General features: G+C 39.3%; 1 protein-coding gene across 3 annotated transcripts in view; it reads left to right on the top strand.

The window, feature by feature from the left end:
- Window positions 1–5,487: 5,487 nt before the first annotated feature.
- The window catches only part of tpra1 (transmembrane protein, adipocyte asscociated 1), a 35,363-nt gene continuing 19,316 nt past the window's right edge, over window positions 5,488–21,534 (top strand). For 2 of the 3 annotated variants that reach the window (XM_047014146.1, XM_047014147.1), the window contains exons 1-2: window positions 5,488–5,693; window positions 19,092–19,278. In XM_047014146.1, coding sequence (XP_046870102.1) covers window positions 19,103–19,278 — 176 coding nt within the window. In that variant the 5' untranslated portion in view covers window positions 5,488–5,693; window positions 19,092–19,102. The remainder of the gene's footprint in view (window positions 5,694–19,091; window positions 19,279–21,534) is intronic. The other variant, XM_047014145.1, reaches the window with a different exon arrangement.

Raw genomic sequence — 21,534 nt, 5'->3', positions numbered from 1 at the left:
AACTGTGCCAGTGATACCGCGAGTCGAGATACAATTTGAAAACAAAAGCGCTTTGTAATGAACAGTAGATTAAAGTCTGGACTGATAACGAGGAAGTAGAGTGTAGCGATTCACGGGAGCTTAACGACTGTATTTCCAGTTTTTGACACATGAGGATATTTGCAGTATTAAATAAATATATTTAGTTATACACTGTGTTCTGCAGTTATCTAAAGGTAGCATATGTGATGTTATCCTGTATTCCATGCAGTCGGGGAATCTCCCCCTCCTGCACCCCCGTAGTGGACAATCTGATGGTAAGAAGCGCTGAATTTTGATTTAAAATTTGAGTTGGATTGTACAAGGTTTTTATGGAACAATTATCACTCAGTACAAGCGCAATTAACACTGCTGGATGTAATCTTCATGATAATCATGAAATTGAATAAATAAAAACGTGTACGAGGAAAACCAAATATATAAATATTACGAGTAATGTTCTTCCCACATTCAATTTCTGCAGTCTGACTACAGTATGGTCATTCTGCGTTGCCAATTCCAACTGTTTCGAAAATGTGCGTAGGCCTACGGGAGGGTCAGAGTTTGCGTGGAGGACCGCACATTCTCCCGTCAAGTTTTTTTTTTACAAATCACAACCTTTGCGTGGAAATTGACGTACGCACATTTTCAGCCCCGTTGTGTGCGTACGCAAGCTTTATAAATGAGACCCCTGGTGTATATTTAAGATTTTTTGACACAATTATGAAAAAAGTTCTGATTTACTAGGATTAAGCTATTTTTAAAGATTAGTGATTTTCTATCAATTTATTTGAAACTTCATTGAAAAAGTAAAGGCTGTGGAAGTATACCAGACATTGTTAAGATACTCTGATGTCTGTTTGAGGTTTTGTATTCCTAAAATATTATAAAAGTCATTTTTCTAAATGGTATGGGTCGTTTTCACCCGGTCCCTAACGCCATGCTGCAAAGTAGCGTCTTCCAAATGTGAGACGAATGTCGAATAACTTCACCTCGGTCAATTAACACACTGTTTCGATGTATTTAGTGTAAAATGCTCCCACACCTTGGATGACTTGGGTCGTACTGATTTTTTTGCCTCCGCGATGTGTTTCAGAACAATGTTACTCAACAATGTCTCTTCGATGGCCTTTTCTCTACGTCCACTCCGAACGATTTAATCGATTTGTTGTTGCAGCACTAGACTAAATGTATTGGATTTTTGTACTTTAAATAATACTTTTAAGATAAATTGACTGAAACAATTTTTTGGAAACCCCTCTTCAGTTTTGGAATATGATACCTTAAACCTTTTTCTTGCTTGTGACTATGACATTGACAAAATTCCCATAAAATGATCTGCGTAGCATCAACAGGCTTTTTTGGCATGGTCTCTCATAAACAAACAATTTTTCTCCTCACAACTATTTGATCTGGAATAACAAAAACATTTTATATAAACACAAATCTCTCTTTTTGGAAAATTGGGTCTGTAATAATATCTTGCTGGTAGATCAATTATTTAATGAGAATGGTTGTCCTTTCACTTATGAAAAGTTTCTTGCTAAATTCAGGATTCCAGTGACACCTGGGGATTATGAAAAAGTATTTGGAGCAATATCCTCTGGTATTTGTATGCTCTTTACTAAATCTCAGCCAAGGGTTACACTCCAACATTGGCCCCTTGTGCATAATCTTGTTACAGACTCCCCTATAGGCAAAACCTGCTTTTCCAATATTGGTAGAAATAATAATAGATCTATCAGAACTTTGTTTTAGAGAGATATAACTACGGTGTCTTATGTTATTCCTTACTGGAATCGTTTTGTCAATGTTATTGTTTGGAAGAATGTCTGGATTTTACCAAATGTATATGTAGTCACAAATAAAGTGAATGAAATGTATTTTAAACTTATCCAAAAATGTTATCCAGCAAAAAACTACACTAAGAAAAGATTTAAGAAAGACATTGATGTTGTTTGTAGTTTTTATAATGAATGTGAAGAAACAGTTGTGCATTTATTCTGGCATTGTCCAATTGTAAAATAATTTTGGTAAAATGTTTATTACTGAAAATATTGAGGCAGATTTTTGTTTATTTTGGAAGGATGTATTGTTTGGGCTATTTGGCGGTTCCAGGAAAAACATCTGTGTATATATAATTAATCTTATTATTATTATGGCCAAGTAGCATATTCATAGATGCAAATTAATGGGAAGAAAACCTTGCTTTATTGCCTTGAATGGAGAGCTCAGACAGTATTTTTCTTTCAATAAAAAATTCTCTTAAAGGGGCGATTGATTGCAAAACCGATTTTACCTTTTCATAGTTGAATAACGACAGTTCGGTGGGTAAAATGAATGTACAGTGAATATCAAAGTCCATTGACACCTCTTTCCTATGCAAATCTCAAAAAGAAAAAGTTTGGCTGTAAAACGCTAGCTTTTCAACAAAGCCAACGGTGTGACGTAGGACGGGGGACCGCCCTTTTTGGCTCTGGTCTGTATCTTTGTCACGCCCCAAAATGTACATCAAGACCAGCCCGAGGTAGCGTCTATCTCCGATACTAGTTTAGCTGCGCACTGCTCTGTGTAGGCTACTTATAAGGAATTACAAAGAAGAACATTTTGAATTATAACAAGGATATTAAAAATAGACCATGGTCGTACATGCTGTGTTCCAGACTGTACAGGGAAGGCTAACACTCACAGTCTTCCCAAGGAGCCAAACATTCGACAGGCATGGCTGCTGTTGTCAATGAGAAGATCCCGGCGAAGTTCGACACTCAATCATTCATTTGCTCTGAACATTTCACCCAAGACAGTTTTAACAACCTTGGACAATTTCAAGCAGGATTTGCCAGGAAGCTGAACCTGGAAAGAGGTGCTGTTCCGACCGCATGCTCATTGCAACTGCAAGCTATAAGGACAGTATGATGTTGTGCTAACAGTTATTAGCAATGCTAACGTTTCCTGAATATAGCATACTATGTTAAATACGTTTCTACACACATCAAATGACTCTAGCTAGACTAGCTGTAGTCGGCATTAGAAGGGAAACTTCCGAAAAAATAGCACAGCGAATAGCAGTCTGGCTTATTGCTAACGTCTGTCTAGATAATCTATTTGAAAGAACTGGAGAAAGGCAGGTCCTAGATACAGGATACGTTAGCATTGCTAGTAAATGTTACGAGTAACACCTAGACTGTAGGGATGTAAACAAGTTTAGCTTGGTAACGCAAGAGCATAGGTAGGATGTGTGATAATTTAGCCTAGTTTATTGGAAATGGGGCTAACGTTGATTCATGTTCCTGACTGTGTTTCATTCAAATAAATAACCTGTGTAATGTAAATCTACAATTCACGATGCATGTTTGTCCAGATCTTTGTCATGTTATTTTTCAGCAAGATATCTAGAGCTAGCTAACTGAAGCCGAGTAGAATCACGATATGGTTTGGTTGCTAAGCTGTAACCTAACGTTCTACCCACCTAAGTCAATCCAGTTTGCTTCAACAACAGAAGTGGAAACAAGTAATGTTATCATTTCAAATTATATGTAGTCAATCTGTTGTAAAGAGTGTTGTGTAGACACAATAGATTTATTTGCGCGTTTTTATTTCAAGTCTCCAACTTCGGTGTTTCAGCGAGTGCTGCTGTTGGCCGTGTTGCGTTTTTGCTCCCCAGCTTCACTCGTTGAAAACCAACCAATCAGCGCACAGCTTATCTAAATATTAATGAGCATACCATAAAAGGAGAAAAGCTAGTGTTTTTTCCTGGGAACATTTCAAAGGATCCATCAGGGGGCATAGAACAGCACCCGGGCCATTTTTAACCCAACCAATGTTACATATCCTATTCGGAGACCTTAAGGAACAGTGTGAAATACCCCCCAAAAAACAGTAAATCGCCCCTTTAAACAAAAGGCAATTAAAACAGTAACAATCTGTAATAATTTAAATATGTTCATGTAAAGTTTATATCCCCTAGCGTACATTTTTGTAATTTCAATTTTGTATTGATACATCTTTACTCTGAATTATGTTTTTTTACTTTATGTATCTGTACACTCAAATGCATTTGACATTGTTGAAATTGATAATATATATTTTTTTATATAAAAAAACTACGTACAGCCTAGCGCAGACACTAGGTCAAATGTGGGTGGCTATGTTGGTCCCAACGGTAACACGAACAACAGTTCAGATGTTTTGGCACCGTTGGCCTTCAATAGAATAGCTCCGTCTTGTGACTCCACTAATAAGCTAATACCAATCACAGTTTCTGTGTGAGAGATTGCGTTGTGCGTGTCTGTGTGGTTGCCACGGTGAGGGTGCAGCTATGATTGCTAACGCGCTGAGGGCAGAGAGAATAACAGAAATGTACCTCAAATCCACACCTCAAGTTAACCTAGACGCAAAACTGTACGTTCAATCCAAAAAATTCGAATATGTTCCGAGACCCAAGATTCTGTCGAAACCATAGATATCCTTTATATGTCTGTGCGGTCTGAAATACGACTCTACCGGCAGTTTCAAAAACGTGTACCTTCTTCTTTCCTGGTGCGTGTCTGTTTGGTTGCCACGGTAATGGCACGGTAGCTGTGAGAGTATAACATACATTTATGTAGCATCCACACTTCAAACAAGTTAACCTAGACGCAAAACTATACGTCCTATCCAAAAAATGAGGATCTATTGATCCAAAAAAGAAGCATGAAGAGAGAAAATGGTGGTAATGCTGACAAACTATAAATATTTTTTCAACAACATCCGAAGCTCTTCTTCACTGTAAGCGTTTCGGTCTGCACTCTAAGCTTTCACATACAGTAGCCTACACACCCATGTAAATCTCATAAACGGTTTGAAAAACTCATGAAACATGATCAGAGATATTAAAAAAAGCTGAATAGATATCAAAAAGCAGATTTTTTTTACAAATAGTTTAGGGTTTTGTCAACATTTAAAGTTTAAATGGTGGCTAAAGCTGAAAGATTGAGGAAGAAGGAGGATTTGGAAGTTTAGGAAGTTTTAAGAAGTTTGAGAGGATTTGAAAAAAATAAAATGATGGAAAACCATGTTAAAAATATTATGAATATTGAAGCAGCATTCCAACAATAAGTATGCAGAATAAGAATTGTGTTTTGCTTGCAGCAAACACACTAAAAATAATAACTATGCAGAATAACAATAGTGTTTTTGCTTGCAACAAACACATAAAAAATGCTTTTAAAATAAATTGCCTACCCTGCCTTTAAGACATTGAAATTCTACCTGACGTGTTAACGTGGCTATCTTAGTAAAGTTAACGCTTAAAAATTGTATGCGCTACAGGTTAGACCTATTAGACCTATTACATAGACCTATTAGGTAAACACGACCAAACACTACTTTTTTTGTAAACACAAGTTCCATATATTCACAGCATCGCCGTAGATAAACGTCTGCAACGTGAAAAGGAAGTTGTCACACTCCACAGATCTAGAAAAAACGAAAGCTGTTTGTCAGCTGACCAAAGAAGGAACGTATTATTATTTAGCTAGCTAGCTACTGTAGCAGTGCTGGAAATGTCGTAGTTATTTCCCCTTAGTAATAAGCACATTGAATATACTGCTATGTCGTCTGCTTCTGAACTATAGACATTATTGGGAATAATAACGTTAATTGCTCTTGAAATTAAGACTAGAGCTAAGTGAACGGTAAGATGAATTTTATGAAAGTCGAGGTCCCCTTCATGCGGGCACGATGGTGTTTATTTTGATTCAGAACATGTGAGCCATGTGAGTGGAATAGTGATGATAGACTACTATGAACATGTAGCTTGTTGACCAAAATATAGTCGTAGCCGCATTATTTTGTTTTGGTTGCTACCGTACTGATCCTTGCTCTCACACTGACAGGGCGTTTGCAAAATAGTAAATATAGCTACAGACTACAGTACCTACCTGGCCAACAACATGCTAGCAACTAGACTGTTGAACACAGACTAAAGGACAACTAATTAGCCAGCTGTTGTGACTCACTGCGAGCTACATTGTAAAAATGTTGGTTCTGTTGTGTATAATACGACGATAATACGATTTATGGTAACGTTCCGGACAGATGCGCACTCAACTAAAACGTTTAACATTAGGGTTGACAACTTTCTCATTACCAACACGGGACAAAAGGCGGCGTGCCTGTGTGATGGTGCACCGTGCCACGGCAGCGTGGGTATGGTGTTGTGTGCATTTACCAGTAGCGGTTAGAACCGAAACTGTACTGTACTGTAGCGAGTGGTACGTGACAGTAGCTAGTGGTACATACCAGTGCCTCCACTGGCACGTGACAGTGGCTAGTGGTATGTGCTACTGCCTCCTCTGGTACGGGGCAGTAGCTATAGTGATGTCGTTCGTGAACGATTCGTTCATTTTGAACGAATCCTTGCAAGGACTCGGGAGTAAGAGTCCTCTCATTGAGTGATTCGTTCATTTTCTCATGGCCGTGCATCGGGACTGTTTCATAGGCTCGTCCAAGTAACAGAAATGAATGAACATGAAAGTTTGCACAGACAAGGAATTTGCTCTGGCAGGAAGGTGCATACAATAAACATATAGGAATCTTAATTTAGATATAAGGTCTAACTATACTAAGGATACATAAACTAGCAATGCTAAGTGGAATACAATTAAAATATACAATAAAATAGAATATAAGTTGCCATAAAATAAAATATAAGTTGCCAATTTACAGTATAGAATACAATATAAAATACAAATATTACACAAATTGTGAAGTAGTTCATTTCCCGACTCTTTCTACGAGTCTTTGGATCATTTTTCACGTGACCTGCATTGTAGGCTATTTTGTAGTGGAGGAAACAGTTTCCTCATTCCCTTCCGCGTGGCCGCTGTTTTAGTAAGACGTGAATGATATTCGCTCAAGTCATCATACTGACTGGTTGTTATTTTCACTTTACCTTTACACTTACAGTTTAGTGCAGTGTAATTGTTTGCCGTGATAGCGTGTGATAATAAATGACCAAATCATACAAACTGTCATGATACATTATTTTAATGCAGGAATTTCTTTTGAAATAGTATCTGCTGGTGCACATGTCATGCATAAGAAAATGATACATGTTTGCAGTGGACGGATAGCCTCCCCCCCTCCCCCGTTGAAATGACTCGAAAAAAGATTTGTTCATTTTACTGAACGAGATTCAAAGAACCGAATCAGTAAAATGATCCGAACTTCCCATCACTAGTAGCTAGTGGTACATGCCAGTGCCTCCACAGGCACTTGACAGTGGCTAGTGCAGGGCTCCAGACTAACTTTTTTTACTAGGAGCGCAGTAGCCCCTGACTGAAAATTTTAGAAGCACAAGCGGAAAATTAAGGGGCACACCTTATATTGACCTGCAATGCATTTATTAATGTAACTGGAGAGGGTACAATTCAGTGGCAATTTTAGATCCTTTTTAGGAGTGCTCAAGCATTCCTAATATTTTTTTTATATTTTCTTAAATATATTGTTTATTATCATTTGATGCTGATAGTTCATGAAGAAAGGGACCTCCTCAGTTTTTTCATTAAATATTTTGCATAATAATACATACATGTATAAATTGTTATCCAGTGAAATTAGGGATTTATATTAGCAAGGGGGTTTACGTTTAGCACTTTTGCAAGGCACTGTATTCATGTCACATTCTCATTGGGGGCTGAGCACCCCTAAAGGTCTGATCCTAGAATTGCCCCTGCAACGCACCATATAAGCTTGAGTTTGAATACATTATTTAATGTGACATTACGTACTGTACATGCAAGTCTTAGCTTAATGACTTAAATGTATGATGCACTTTTCGATCAGTCCTCCGACACCACAACACGATACTTGCCGAGTATAACAGCGCAACAGCTCAAACACAGGCAGGGATACAGTAGCAACGCTAGTGCGTATTTAGCTGCTAGGCTCCATGACGCCTGGTAAGAAGGGATCGTGAAACTGGTCACCAAAAGAACGAAGGGGCACCCACTTGTCTGGCAGATTAAGACATGTTCGTAGGAGCCTAGCGAAAAATATCCTAAACTTTCCAAGACTTTTAGCTAAGTTTATAGGTACGTAGCGAAAAATAGCCTCAACTTTCCTAGACTTTAAGCTACAGTACTAATGCAGAAGGAAAGCTGATATCGCTGTCTTACTAGAACGTCGTATCTGCGTTGTTGCTAACGTGTGCTGACATTGTGCACATCCAATGAATTCAACATTTGTAGGTGGCACATGCGCGAGTGCTTGTAAAAAATGCTCGCACTGTCTCAAAAACTGGTCGCAAAATGCGACCATTTGGTCGCAGTCTGGAGCCCTGGGCTAGTGGTACATGCCAGTGTACCAGTAACAGAACAGTTACTGTTCTGTTGATAGTGGTACGCAAGTGTCTCGTGGCAGTTGCATTGGGTGTCTTGCTTTTGTTTACTGTTATGTAACTGCCCCGCGGCCATTTTAGAATAGGAGTACAGGCTATAAACTTAGATTTTTTAAATATAAGTTAAACTGTTCGTGCTAACAGACTCCAAACCATACTTTTGATGTCTCACTACAAGCTCACCATACAAAGTAGTCGATTTAGACATTATATTGCACACAGTGTAATGGTGTGACTGTAATGTAAAGCAGACTTGTGCACACGTAATGAATTAGTAACAAATTATTTTACTCAGAGTAACTGAATTTAAGAGTGCACATGAGCCACCGTTGTAGACTCTCCTACGTCTCTAATGCACGTCGTTATGTTGTTATCAGCGCCTCTTATTGGCGTATATGTCATTAATTGTAATAACTGAAGTCAATAGCCTACATTTGCATTTCGATACTCTGAGTAAATACAGTTGTTAATAATAGTTCATTATTTTCATATGAAGAACCATGTCAATAAATGACACCCTATGATTGCAAATGTACTTGCTGGGTATTATACATATTGGAAACTACAAACTCTCCTGGATACAAATCTGTTTAAATCACTCACATATCTTTATCACAACTGAAGTTACATCATTTTAAAGTCGACCTGTGTCAAAGTGATAAGGGAGAAAATCCTTTTGTTCGTAATGACGTTGTGAATGTATGTGTAAGTAAGTAAATGTCAGTCAAGTAGAGGCTACTTTAATAACTCCTCAGCAAGTTATTTCATTGATCAGTTGTTATGAGCAGGCAAACTGAGCATTTGATTTGACATGGCTTGAAAATCTTGCTACCTGACATGTCCAAAAACCATTGAAATTAACAGTTTTTCATAAGTAATCATATACTTTTTGTACATTACAATTAAGTTAAGGGTGTTTTCGATCTTTTATGGCTTATAGCCAACAATGAGCGGCGGCGACATACACGGGTTTCCGCAGGCCGCCACACGTTAAAAAAATAAAAGTTGTTCTCCTATTCTAAAATGGCCGCGGGGCAGTACATGACAGTAAACAAAAGCTGCAAGACACCCAATGCAACTGCCACGAGACACTTGCGTACCACTATCAACATAACAGTAACTGTCATGTACCAGTGGAGGCGCTGTCACGTACCACCAGCTACTGCCATGTACCACTAGCTCCACTGACACATACCACTAGGTGCCAGTAGAGGCACTGGCACGTACCACTCGCTCCACTGGCATGTACCATTAGCCACTCTCACGTACCACTCGCTCCACTGGGACGTACCACTAGCTACAGTACAGTACAGTTTTGGTTCTAACTGCCTCTCGAATTCATGCTCTTGTACAATTGGAAAGGCAAAAACGTGTCACGTTCTACTTAGTCTCTAGCTTGACGGTCGTAATCGTTATGTAAGCTTATATGAATAGACCTGGATGTAAATGATCAGAGAAATCACCATTTGGACAGCAAAAAACAAACACCAAAAACATCTCACATGCAAAACAGAAAAAGAGGGGCACCAGTTACCATCGATGCGTCCCAATACCCTTAGTACCATACTATAAAGTATACCTGAAAAATGTAGGATGTGCCTCAATACCCACATTACATAGGGTGAGTTCAGGTAAAGTGGGACAGTTATGCATTTTGATGATTTAATGTATGCAAAACTGACATCCAATCACCAGAGCTGATCTTGACTCGTAAATACAACACTTCTAGTCACTATGCAGTGGTTTTTATTTGTCTGACATAATCAGAGTAGGCGTGATTTGGCTTGACAGGCTGTCCGTACAGAAAAAACGCATCGAAAGTTCAGCGGCAAATGACATTCTATTTAGTCTAAGGTAAGGCTGGCAAAGGAATTTAAATTAAGTTACAATGAGTATTATTGCAGCATAATGAAGGGGTTAAACCACTGATTGTATATAGATTGTATAGCATTGTTGTAAATAAACTGCAATGATTAGTCAACGTTATCGACAACGTCGACAATAACAAATCGTCGACAAATATTTCTGTTTGGTGCCTGCAATAACGTGATTTGACCAGTGCAGCGCTAGACTAATGCAGCCCTCCCGTATGCTTTCCAATAGAAGAAAACAGCGGTTGACATTTTAGGGTGCAAACGGGCCTGAAAAAGTATTGTGTGGCAAAGTTTCATGAAAGATCCAACAAAAAATCCTGTAATATGTAATGTGTGCAAGGTGGAACTTGTTTTCCATGGTAGCACAACGTGCATGCATGAACATTTAAAACGAAAGCACGAGAGGAGATGGAAACGGCAAGAGGTGAGTGTGCTCAAGCTGGATGGCTAGTTAGCTCATCTCCATTCTCCAATAGGGTCCAATTGCAGTGCTCCCTCCTCAGGCCCCTCTAAACCGGAACTCTCTCCTCAGGCCCCTGAAGCCGGAACTCTCCTCAGGCCCCTTTTTTCATGTGTATCCGAGGTATTAGCGCCACCGCTGGTCGGAGGAAACTGTAGGCTATTTATATTAATTGGCTAACTTACATTGAAATTCGGTTTTAGCATATGTCAATAGTGTTTAAGATAGCGGAAATTAGCATTGCGGCTAGCGTTACGTATTGCTAACATTACGAACATGATCACTGTTCTGCCCCTGGCAAGCATAGAAAATAGGTTTGGCAGTTTAGCGCCATCTAGTGGTTATTGTATAATATCACATTTTTTCAGTTGGTCATTTGCAGCAGCTACAGCTGGCTCGTGTTATTGTTTATTGTTTCCAGGGCAACAAGAGCCGGCTCTGAAATAATTCATTTTTTAACGTTGATAATACAAACAACACTACTCGCTTAATCTGAAATCGATATCTATCCTTGTATTTATGTTAAATGTTGCTTCATCAATTACAACCTCAATCAAGATGTGTAATAATAGTACTACACGTATATTCCATATTCCAATAACGTAGGATTTCGGCACAGTGTTCATGGGAAACTTAGGCTACTGCAGGGGGATAAATTAACAATAACCATGCCGAGAAAATAGCCTTATGTATTGTTCATGAAATGCCTCATGTATCACCGGCCAAACTGGCTAGCGAGTTTTCATTATGAAAATGAAATTTAGCCCGCATTTGGCGGGTCGGCGGGTGTTAATTTAGAACCATGTAGCCTACGTAACGCTAGCCGCAATGCTAGCTAATTTCCGCTATGTTAAACACTATTGACTTATGCTAAAACCGAAGTTCAATGTAAGTTAGCCTATTAATATAAATAGCCTACAGTATCCTCCGACCAGCGGTGGCGCTAATACCTCGGATACACATGAAAAAAGGGGCCTGAGGAGAGAGTTCCGGCTTCAGGGGCCTGAGGAGAGAGTTCCGGCTTCAGGGGCCTGAGGAGAGAGTTCCGGTTAAGAGGGGCCTAAGGAGGGAGCACTGCATTTGGACCCTTCTCAGTTAGCTAACGCTACACCAGTTGATAATAACAAATTACCAGTATTTCACGGATACTAACACCGTAGCAACATGTCCACAGTAGCAACATGTCCACAGACAGCAGTTGAACAGTTCAGTGTATACGACCATTGTAATGAGACAAACAAAAAGCCAGTCCAGAAATTATACTGTTACTCACTGTTTTTTATTGAACAGGGGCCCGTTCGTCGTAAGGGTTGGAGCTAAGTTAATCAATAGGCCCTTTAGCCCGTTAACATTAGCGAGCTAATTGAGAACAGCAAATATCGGTTCGTCAACGACTGATCCGCATCCAAATCATGTGGTTCATTTCAATTGGGGCTAAACTCATCAGGCAAGTGCACGTGCACGTCCTACTTCAAAAGGCAGAAAAGGTCGATCACCAAAACCGTGATTTTCTGAAAGCGCTTATATCATGTAATATTCCTCTTTGATTTCATTGACTGGGACATGGCCAGGAAATATGATGAATTGATTCATCAGCTGGTTAAGTGCCAAGTAGCCTACACTTTTCTTACAGCAACGCATGCTATGGCTTTGCCAATGTTTTCTGCATCGCGGCCAACCATCACACATGCACTGCCTTATATAAACTTAAGATCAAATGGTATTCTATAAGGTCAATCAATCAATGTAGCAAACTCTGTGATTGGCTAACTCAACTTAGTGACAGTTTGAAACAATACCAAGTGTCCCAAAGTTCTTTGATGCGGCATCTCTCTCCAGAGCAGTAGATAATAAAGCCACAGGGGTTGACCAGTCAAATGGTCAACTGTCCTTTGTGTGACCATCTTCAAACAATACTTTTAATTAACACAAACAATGAAACAGGACACAGTCCTTCTAGCCAAAGTTCAGAGCAACTGTCTCATTGACCCCTTACAGTAACCAGAGGACAGAAGGCCATATAAGATGCTTCACCCATCCCCCAGGGCAAGCTGCCCACAGAGCCATCAGCACCTCACATTCCTTTGAACTCAACTTAATTATTTTCCCTTCCTGTCTCTTACCAATGAACATAGAAGATTATAGATTTCATACACATACATCTATGCATATGACCAAAATTTCCACTACACTATGCAAAGAGTTTGAAGCACAGTTAAAGTTTCAAGTAGCTTTATTGTCAATTTCTTCACATAAAAAGGAATTGATATGACATTTCCCACTCCCACAGTGAAACATATAAAGAGCACCGGCACAACAGATAAGACGAGACATTTCCTAAAACATAGTGTTACATATTCACATACAGCAGCATTTCTCATAATAAAGCATAAAGCTTGCTGTGGCGTGTGATATTTGCAATGTACGGCCCGACAAGGTCTTGCAAATGAGTCCTTGGCGGCTTAATCGATATCGCTCAAATAAGAACTCATCCGTGTGAAATAAAGAATGATGGCGATCGCGTAGAACTCTAATGGTATGGAAAGCTAATCGAACTAGAATATTGCTCCTTGGTCAACTGGGTCTCTCAAAAAGGGAGCTACCATGTTATTTTCCGGGGGTGTGGCAAGATTATCCAGCTACACTTACGTTAGCCTGCTCTGGAGCAGGTTAGTGCTAATTGATATGTTACTATGGTGAGTTATCGAAAGTTGCTTCCACGAACCAAAAAGAGGGGCGTTTTTAATCTTAGCATGAGACTTCTTTACATTCCTACTTTTTTTGTCTGTAATACAACTGAATTGTATTTTATTATTTTTTAAATAAGTTTATTTATCTTTTATATACTTTAAAGCAATGTGAATGAAACAATGCTTAGAGACCATTTTTTATTTGAGTTGGACACAATTGGACAAAAAGAGATGTAATAGCCTGTTCATTTGGCTCAAAGTGCAATACAAATATTTTTTTCTAGTGATTTCTTGGTTTTATTTATTAATTAGAATAAGTATAACTCAATGTTTTAACATTGTATCGTTCAAAGCTTTCTGATTAATCAATGAAAAAATTGACGATTAATCGACTAATCGATCTAATAATCGTTAGATTAGTTGATTATCAACATAATTGTTTGTTGCAGCACTAATGTAAACTAATTATTATTAATATTAGCAGACTACGCTGACAGACGATGAATGTCCCACTTTACCATACAAGCTGTCCCACATTACCTGAAAATGCTGCCTGAATGAAAAAGGGGGTCATGTTATGTCTTAATTGTGTAGCCCCTAAAATACTGTGTATTTCCATTTCATTCCAACATGAAAATGTTATAAGCCCTAAAACCATTTACAGAAACCAGGGCTCCAGACTGTGACCAAATGGTCTCATTTTGCGACCGGTTTTTGAGACAGTGCAAGCATTTTTTACAAGCACGTGCAACCTACAAATTTTTAATTCATTGGGTGTGCACAATGTCAGCACACGTTAGCAATGACGCATAGATACGACGGTCTAGTAAGACAGCGATATCAGCGTTCCTTCTGTATTAGTACCGTAGCTTAAAGTCTAGGAAAGTTGGCTATTTTACGCTATGTACCTATAAACCTAGCTAAAAGTCTTGGAAAGTTTAGGCTATTTTTCGCTAGGTTCCTACGAACATGTCTTAATTTGCCAGACAAGGGGGTGCCCCTTTGTTCTTTTGGTGAGCAGTTTCACGAGCCCTTCTTACCCGGCGTCATGGAGCCTAGCAGCTAAATACATATTTAGCACTAGCGTTTGCTACTGCATCCCTGCCTGTGTTTGAGCTGTTGCGCTGTTATACTCGGCAAGTATCGTGTTGTGGTGTCGGAGGACTGATCGAAAAGTGCATCATACATTTAAGTCATTTAGCTAAGACTTCTATGTACAGTACGTAATGTCACATTAAATAATGTATTTAAACTCAAGCTTATATGGTGCGTCGCTGTATATCAGTTGTAAAAATGACAGTAAAAAAAAGAAAAGACCAATCTGCAACCGACGCAGGCACACCCCACAATTTCCCCAGAAATTGTCCAAGGGGCGATTCTAGGATCAGACCTTTAGGGGTGCTCAGCCCCCAATGAGAATGTGACATGAAAACAGTGCCTTGCAAAAGTGCTAAACGTAAACCCCCTTGCTAATATAAATCCCTAATTTCACTGGATAACAATTAATATATTTATGTATTACTATGTAAAATATTGGATGAAAAAACTAAGGATGTCCCTTTCTTCATGAACTACCAGCATCAAATGATAATAAACAATATATTTTAAAAGATTGTCTAAAATTGCAACTGAATTGTACCCTATCTAGTTACATTAACTATTAGCATTGCAGGTCAATATAAGGTGTGCCCCTAAATTTTCTGCTTGTGCTCCTAAAATTGTCAGTCAGGCTACTGTGCTCCTAGTAAAAAAAGTTAGTCTGGAGCCCTGGAAACACGACTGGGGTGAGTTAACAGTTTTTTTGTAAGTCTACTGGAGCCTGTACCAAAACGTGTCCCACAATCATGGCCGCGGGAACTAGGGGTGCTGAGGGTGCTGCAGCACCCCCTGACAGCGTGAGCATTTAAATTGATATGACTTAAAAATCCACCACCGTGGCACAGCTCCGCAGTAGCGGAGTGGCCATCGGGAGCACCGGGAGAAGAATAATGATGGAGAACCAGGCTAAGAAACGTAGGGTGGGGCTGAAAAATTAAGAGACCAAGAAATCACCTTCACTAGACAAGGTTTTACCAATTGAAAAAAACGGTTATGTTTATTTTACATAAAGCTCAACTATTTTGCGCTCAAATAAAGGCCAAAAAATGTATTGCATTGCATCGCATCGAACACTGAATATGCTTGCATTAGGAGGGCAGCTGTGGTGGTGTATATGGGGACCAGTTCTGCTGGGCCGGTCTGGGTTTACTCCCAGTACGTCCCTGCTACCCCGCAACATTAAGCCCCCCCCCCCAGCACCCCCTTGATAAAATATGTTCCCGCGGCTATGCCCACATTACCTGAAATCACCCTACTATTTAACTAGAATGTCAGAAAAATGTTTGTCCCAATTCATGGTCAAATGTAGCCTGGTCCTACCAGACTCGTACATTTCATTTACAGAGAGTCTGGGATCGCTCCATTGACAATCGTTAAAGATCCTGTAAAGTGGAATTGAAAATGTGTTAAGTTCACCACACCACAGAAGAATGTGTTGTTTACTACCCATCCAAATGTGAATGAAAAACACCGACAAGTATGTTAAATTAGGCTTTGAAATCGTGAAAAAAATCTGCAGTCTTCTCTGTTTGAGCTCCACCCCTTCGAATTTATTGAATTTAGCAACAACAGCAACACTAACTACATCAATTGCAGTCTCCGAGTGTTTTATGTGTTAATTACTTTGTCTTACCAGCTGAGTAACAGAATGCAACAGTCTGTGATCTGACGTACTCTTTTCACCCAAATAATCGTACCGGTACGTTTATTTTTTTTACCACGAAAAATCCATCCGTTACGTTCTTATTTTGGACGGTACGTTTATTTTATTTTTGAAAATCGAGAAAAAAAATAATTCCATGCGTTTTTTTCGGAAGGGAAGATAAACTTTGATGTGAAAACGTTAGCTACCTTAGTTGCTAGCTACTGGCAAGTAGCTTACATTAGCTAATGACGTAAGCTACCAACTGAAGGTTGTCAGTGCAAGTTCAGGATTGTATGCCGCACAAGACGTGAAATATGAGGTGCTGCGAGATGATGTCATTAGAAATATATTAATAGTACTACCATATATTTGTAACCAAACAGCCTTTTTTTTTTCTTTTTTCTAACAATGATTATGTATTTCCAAACTAAAAGTGTTGAAGTTTTTTCCTAGCAATGGTATATTTGCTGTCCATTTCTATTCCTGATTGCAAGTGACAGTAAAAGATGGACACTTAAACTAGTAGATTTTTTTTAATAGCATATGGACACAGTTTGCGTGTTGATATAGCAATTTTCTGGGGGGTACTTTTATTCCGGGCGGTCCTTTTATACGATTTTGAGAATCTGTCCGGGGGGTACTTTTATTCCGGGGGGTACTTCTATTTGGGTGAAAAGAGTAGTGTGTCGCTGTGACGTAGAACGGTCCTGTTTTGGATCCGCCTATACAAAACCTGAGCTGAAAACAGAAGAGAAACTTTTTAACGGACTAACTCCACATTTCAGTGCAACAGTTTTTGTACTTTGCACATGCTTTCAGGAACTCATTTCTATGCAGTTAGATTAGTTTCATAATTCAAACAAACAAACGTAACACGATTCAAACAAACGTAACACGATTCAAACAAATGTAACACGATTCAAACAAATGTAACACGATTCAAACAAACGTAACACGATTCAAACAAACATAACACGATTCAAACAAACGTAACACGATTCACAAATGTAACGCGATTCACAAATAAATGACCCCCATTACATTTGTTTGCAACCTGACAAACACAAGTTACAAATCGGAGAACACGAGTTACAAATCGGAGAACACGAGTTACAAATCCCTGCAATCACAGCCAATCACAGCTAGCCTGCTTAAAGTTAGCCAGAGAATGTGCAATGGGGGTCATTTATTTGTGAATCGCGTTACATTTGTGAATCACGAAATACATTTGTGAATCGTGTTACGTTTGTTTGAATCGTGTTATGTTTGTTTGAATCGTGTTACGTTTGTTTGTTTGAATCGTGTTACGTTTGTTTGAATCGTGTTACGTTTGTTTGTTTGAATTATGAAACTAATCTAACTGCATAGAAATGAGTTCCTGAAAGCATGTGCAAAGTACAAAAACTGTTGCACTGAAATGTGGAGTTAGTCCGTTAAAAAGTTTCTCTTCTGTTTTCAGCTCAGGTTTTGTATAGGCGGATCCAAAACAGGACCGTTCTACGTCACAGCGACACACTACTCTTTTCACCCTTTGGATCTGCCCAGAGCCACTCTGGATCTGCCATAACCAATCGCTAGCGTTCGCCTTAGCCAACTCCTTCACCATTAACAGAGCTAGCTGGAAAATTAAACTTTTCCTGTACACTGTGGGGAGGAGGGCCACAACATTATGGCCACCAACAAAACTCAGCAAGGATTGTTCTTGTTCCGGCTTTAACATCTGGATATTGGTCAGTGCCACAACGGACCACCGCCATTACTGAACTACAATTCAAACTAGCGCACAATATCAACGTTATCATTCACAGCCACTCCCTCTGTTTGCTGATTGGACCTACAATTTTTTTTCACAAAAAACGAATCCCAGACCTAGTACAGAAGCAAAATGAAAATTGAGCATAAGTTCGTAGGAGGGCAGAGCCAGGTTAGGTCAAATGCAGTGTGCCAAAAATATACTTTATAGTGGAAGATTTATCACATCAGTTGAACTTCAGACATTACAAAGGAACAAAAGCAGAGACAAAATGTTGCACCAACCTTGTTTTTTTTTCTACAATATTTTTGTGCCACAAACTGTCAGCTGGATGAACATGGTTAAAGTTCAAGGTGCAATGTAGAGTAAATAAAGAAGGATGTCCCAGTTGAATTGCATGCAACAGTACATCATTTGTAAGGGCAGCTGAACAAAAATTGTATGTTGTTTTTGTGTGCAATTTGAGAAACAGGTGACACCAACTCTATCTAGTGTTAGACAAGCAAGAAAAAATATTGTTACCTAGCAAACTAACCTAAAATAAAGTACAATGACCTTGAAATACATTTTAAATATTGCTATTGGGATACATGGGCATACAAGCTGCTACAAATTCAAAAAGGTAGTCTAGCCCTATTCGTCCATGAAGAGATCTCTTGTTCGGCTCATTTACGCTATACATACAACTGATGCGCATGAGGTGACCTGTGATCTGATGACGGATGATATCATGGTGTGATCAACACATGTTCTGTTATTGCTGTTGTATCAGATCTAGGATCTGTAAGAGTGCTGTGTGGGGATCAGAATAGACCATAATCAACATAAGGGAGAACGGAGGTCCCGTAGGCAACAAAACAATTCAGCACAATATAGGAGATGTCCTGGGTAATACGGAACAGTTGGCAACCCTGTATCACAAAGTATCATTTAAACTCAAAAATAATTTTAGTCGATAAAATCAGCCAATATATTGGTAATACTGTAAAATATTGGTCAACGTCTGTGAAAAGTCAACATGGCTGGAGTCAAAGTCCAACTGCATGTGGTATTCCAATAACAATGGCATACTTTTCTAAACATGTGCATTTTTATCTCTAGCTGTTTATGCATGAAGTATGTAATTTAACACCACAGAAGCATTTCCTGATGTTTACCGTTTTTGTATACTAGGCCCAGGCACTATGCTTGACACGGCGGTGACTGCGGTGGTAAGGTTTGCCAAGTACAACATTAGTGTGTTCCCCACACCTGTGGACAACACTTCTGTATTTCCTACCTGGCAACCCAACTCCGAGGCCAACATCAGCAAACCTCACAAATGTCTACAAGTCCTTTACGAAGACATTGGGGACTCCAGGTAATTGTCCTTGGAAATGTTTGTTCAAAAACTGACCTTTTTGTATCTGGCATTGGTAAAGTTTTTGTCTTCAGGTTTGAATCTCCAAATGGTGTTATCAATCCACAAGTGAGAGGTAGGGCTCGGCGATACAACAATCTTGATAATTTTCACACTAAAATCTCCCAAGATAACGATAATACATTTAACCTTTTAAGGAGTGAGTTCTACATACCTGCAAACTTGTCACTTTTCGGTGAAAAAAGCCGTTTTGAATGAAAAAAATGTCATCCACGTGAATCGTGTAGCTCCGGAGAGTTTTTATTTTGGGGGGGGGATACAATTTCCCGGGAGTTTCAAAAAACGACTGCGGTCGTCTTCACAGTAAAGCATCTTTTGTGATATGTCAGGCGAGTCATTTGGCCAATCAGAATCAAGTGAACTGCAGCGTCTTCTATGAAAAGGCTTCAGTAGTCAGCTTGTCAACTAGTCAGCTAACGTAAGATCAGCGAAATGTATTGCAGTAGCCTACCTACAATGTTGGAGCTAAATACGTTAGTAATTTCATTACGAACACGTAATGAAACAAGACCAATTGGTGTCTGGTTTAATGAGTGATCGAAACACCTGTTCTGGCGGATCATTTAACGTTGAGTTAAGGCCTTTGCACACTAAGTCCGAAATTTTCGTGTGCGTTTTTTTCGAATTTGTCAGCCTAAAATTCGTCACGCACAGACACCTTGCACACTGAGTCCAATGCGTATTTATTAAACGTTTGCGAAAAAATACTAAATGGATTCGTCAAGGAGTGAGGATGGCTTTGTTCCCCTCTCTCTTATTAAAAAGAGAAAAATTAGGAGAAATAGGAAATATTGGGTCCATCCAAACCTGAAGTTGCGTAGAGAGGAAGGAGAGTTTCATTTCCTCATCAAGGAGCTCAGAAATTATCCGGAGAAATATTAAAATTTACTTCCGAATGTCAGTGGATCAGTTTGATGATTTGCTAGAACATAGGACACACACACACTATTGAAATAAACATTCAATACAACATAATAATTTTGTGTGCTATAATAATAGGCTATATGTATCATTTTAGGTATCTGAGCACTGGGGACTCATTCACCACCATCGCCAGCAGTTTTCGGTTGGGCATCAGCACTGTAGGGAAGATTGTGAGGGAGACCTGTGACAAAGTCTGGCTGCAGCTTATGGACTGTCGCTACCAGGTGTATCAACTTGTCAGACCCCTTCTGGATTTTGTCGTTCGCTTGTACGGTGGCTCTGAATTGCCAAATAACCTATCAAAATGCTGGCTACGGATGCGAAAAACGCAGAAAATCGAACCCGATCCAAGTTTTTTTTTATGGACAAAAGTTTCGGACTCAGTGTGCAAGCGCGATTGACATAATGTGAGGTTGTATTTATTTTTTTACGTGGGAACATTTCGGATACGAATTTCGGACTCAGTGTGCAATGGCCTTTAGCCTTAACAAACGTTTATGATCATGAAAAAGTATCCCTGGTCCAGAACATAAAATATTGACAATTATTTTCCAGAATGAGCGAGCTTAAAGAGAAGGATTCTATTTATATAGCACAGCTGGACTCAGGGCTAAGGTGCAAATGGTGCTAGGCCTGGCTAAAGATCGAGGTCAAGACCGATGTGAAGGGGATTTTGGTACCTTTTTTGGGGGCGCTACCCACACTGTTAGCTGTGTTGCTCATTCCACGAATGCACAATCCTTACAAGTTGTACCTTGTTTTAAAGGTGACTAATCAGGCTTTCCGACGATATAAACACTGTACCAATTGGTATTATTGAAGTGGAGGAATAATCGACCAAATAACGTTTCTGAACTTTTTTGTTGTTTGTTCTTTGACTATTACCTGACGGCTGGGCTGTATAAAATGTGTTACGTTTTTCAGCCCTTCAGAGTTTGCAGGTATGGTTCTAAGTATTACCGACGCTTCCACCAGAGTAAGTTATTTTTTCAAAACGAAAGCCAGCTAGCTTTAGTTAGCTTCCGTTACCTAGCAACCTAGCATAATAATTGTAGCAATGCTACTACCTGCTAGTGTTACTTGTTAGCCTCCTAATTGTACATTTTAAAGCCATACTATAGCGTTTGTCATATAGTTTTTGTCTAACAGTCAGTTGGAATGTTCAGAATCACACGTGTGACGGTACTCTGTGGGGCCCGCTTTCGAACATCACATAAATGTGACGCTACTAATTAACGGGTTAAGACGTATTTTCGATAGTTGTTCTGAGTC

Source organism: Hypomesus transpacificus, unplaced genomic scaffold, assembly GCF_021917145.1.
Source record: "Hypomesus transpacificus isolate Combined female unplaced genomic scaffold, fHypTra1 scaffold_224, whole genome shotgun sequence".
In the NCBI taxonomy this organism is placed as follows: Eukaryota; Metazoa; Chordata; class Actinopteri; order Osmeriformes; family Osmeridae; genus Hypomesus; species Hypomesus transpacificus.
This window is presented reverse-complemented; position numbering and strand designations above follow the sequence as displayed.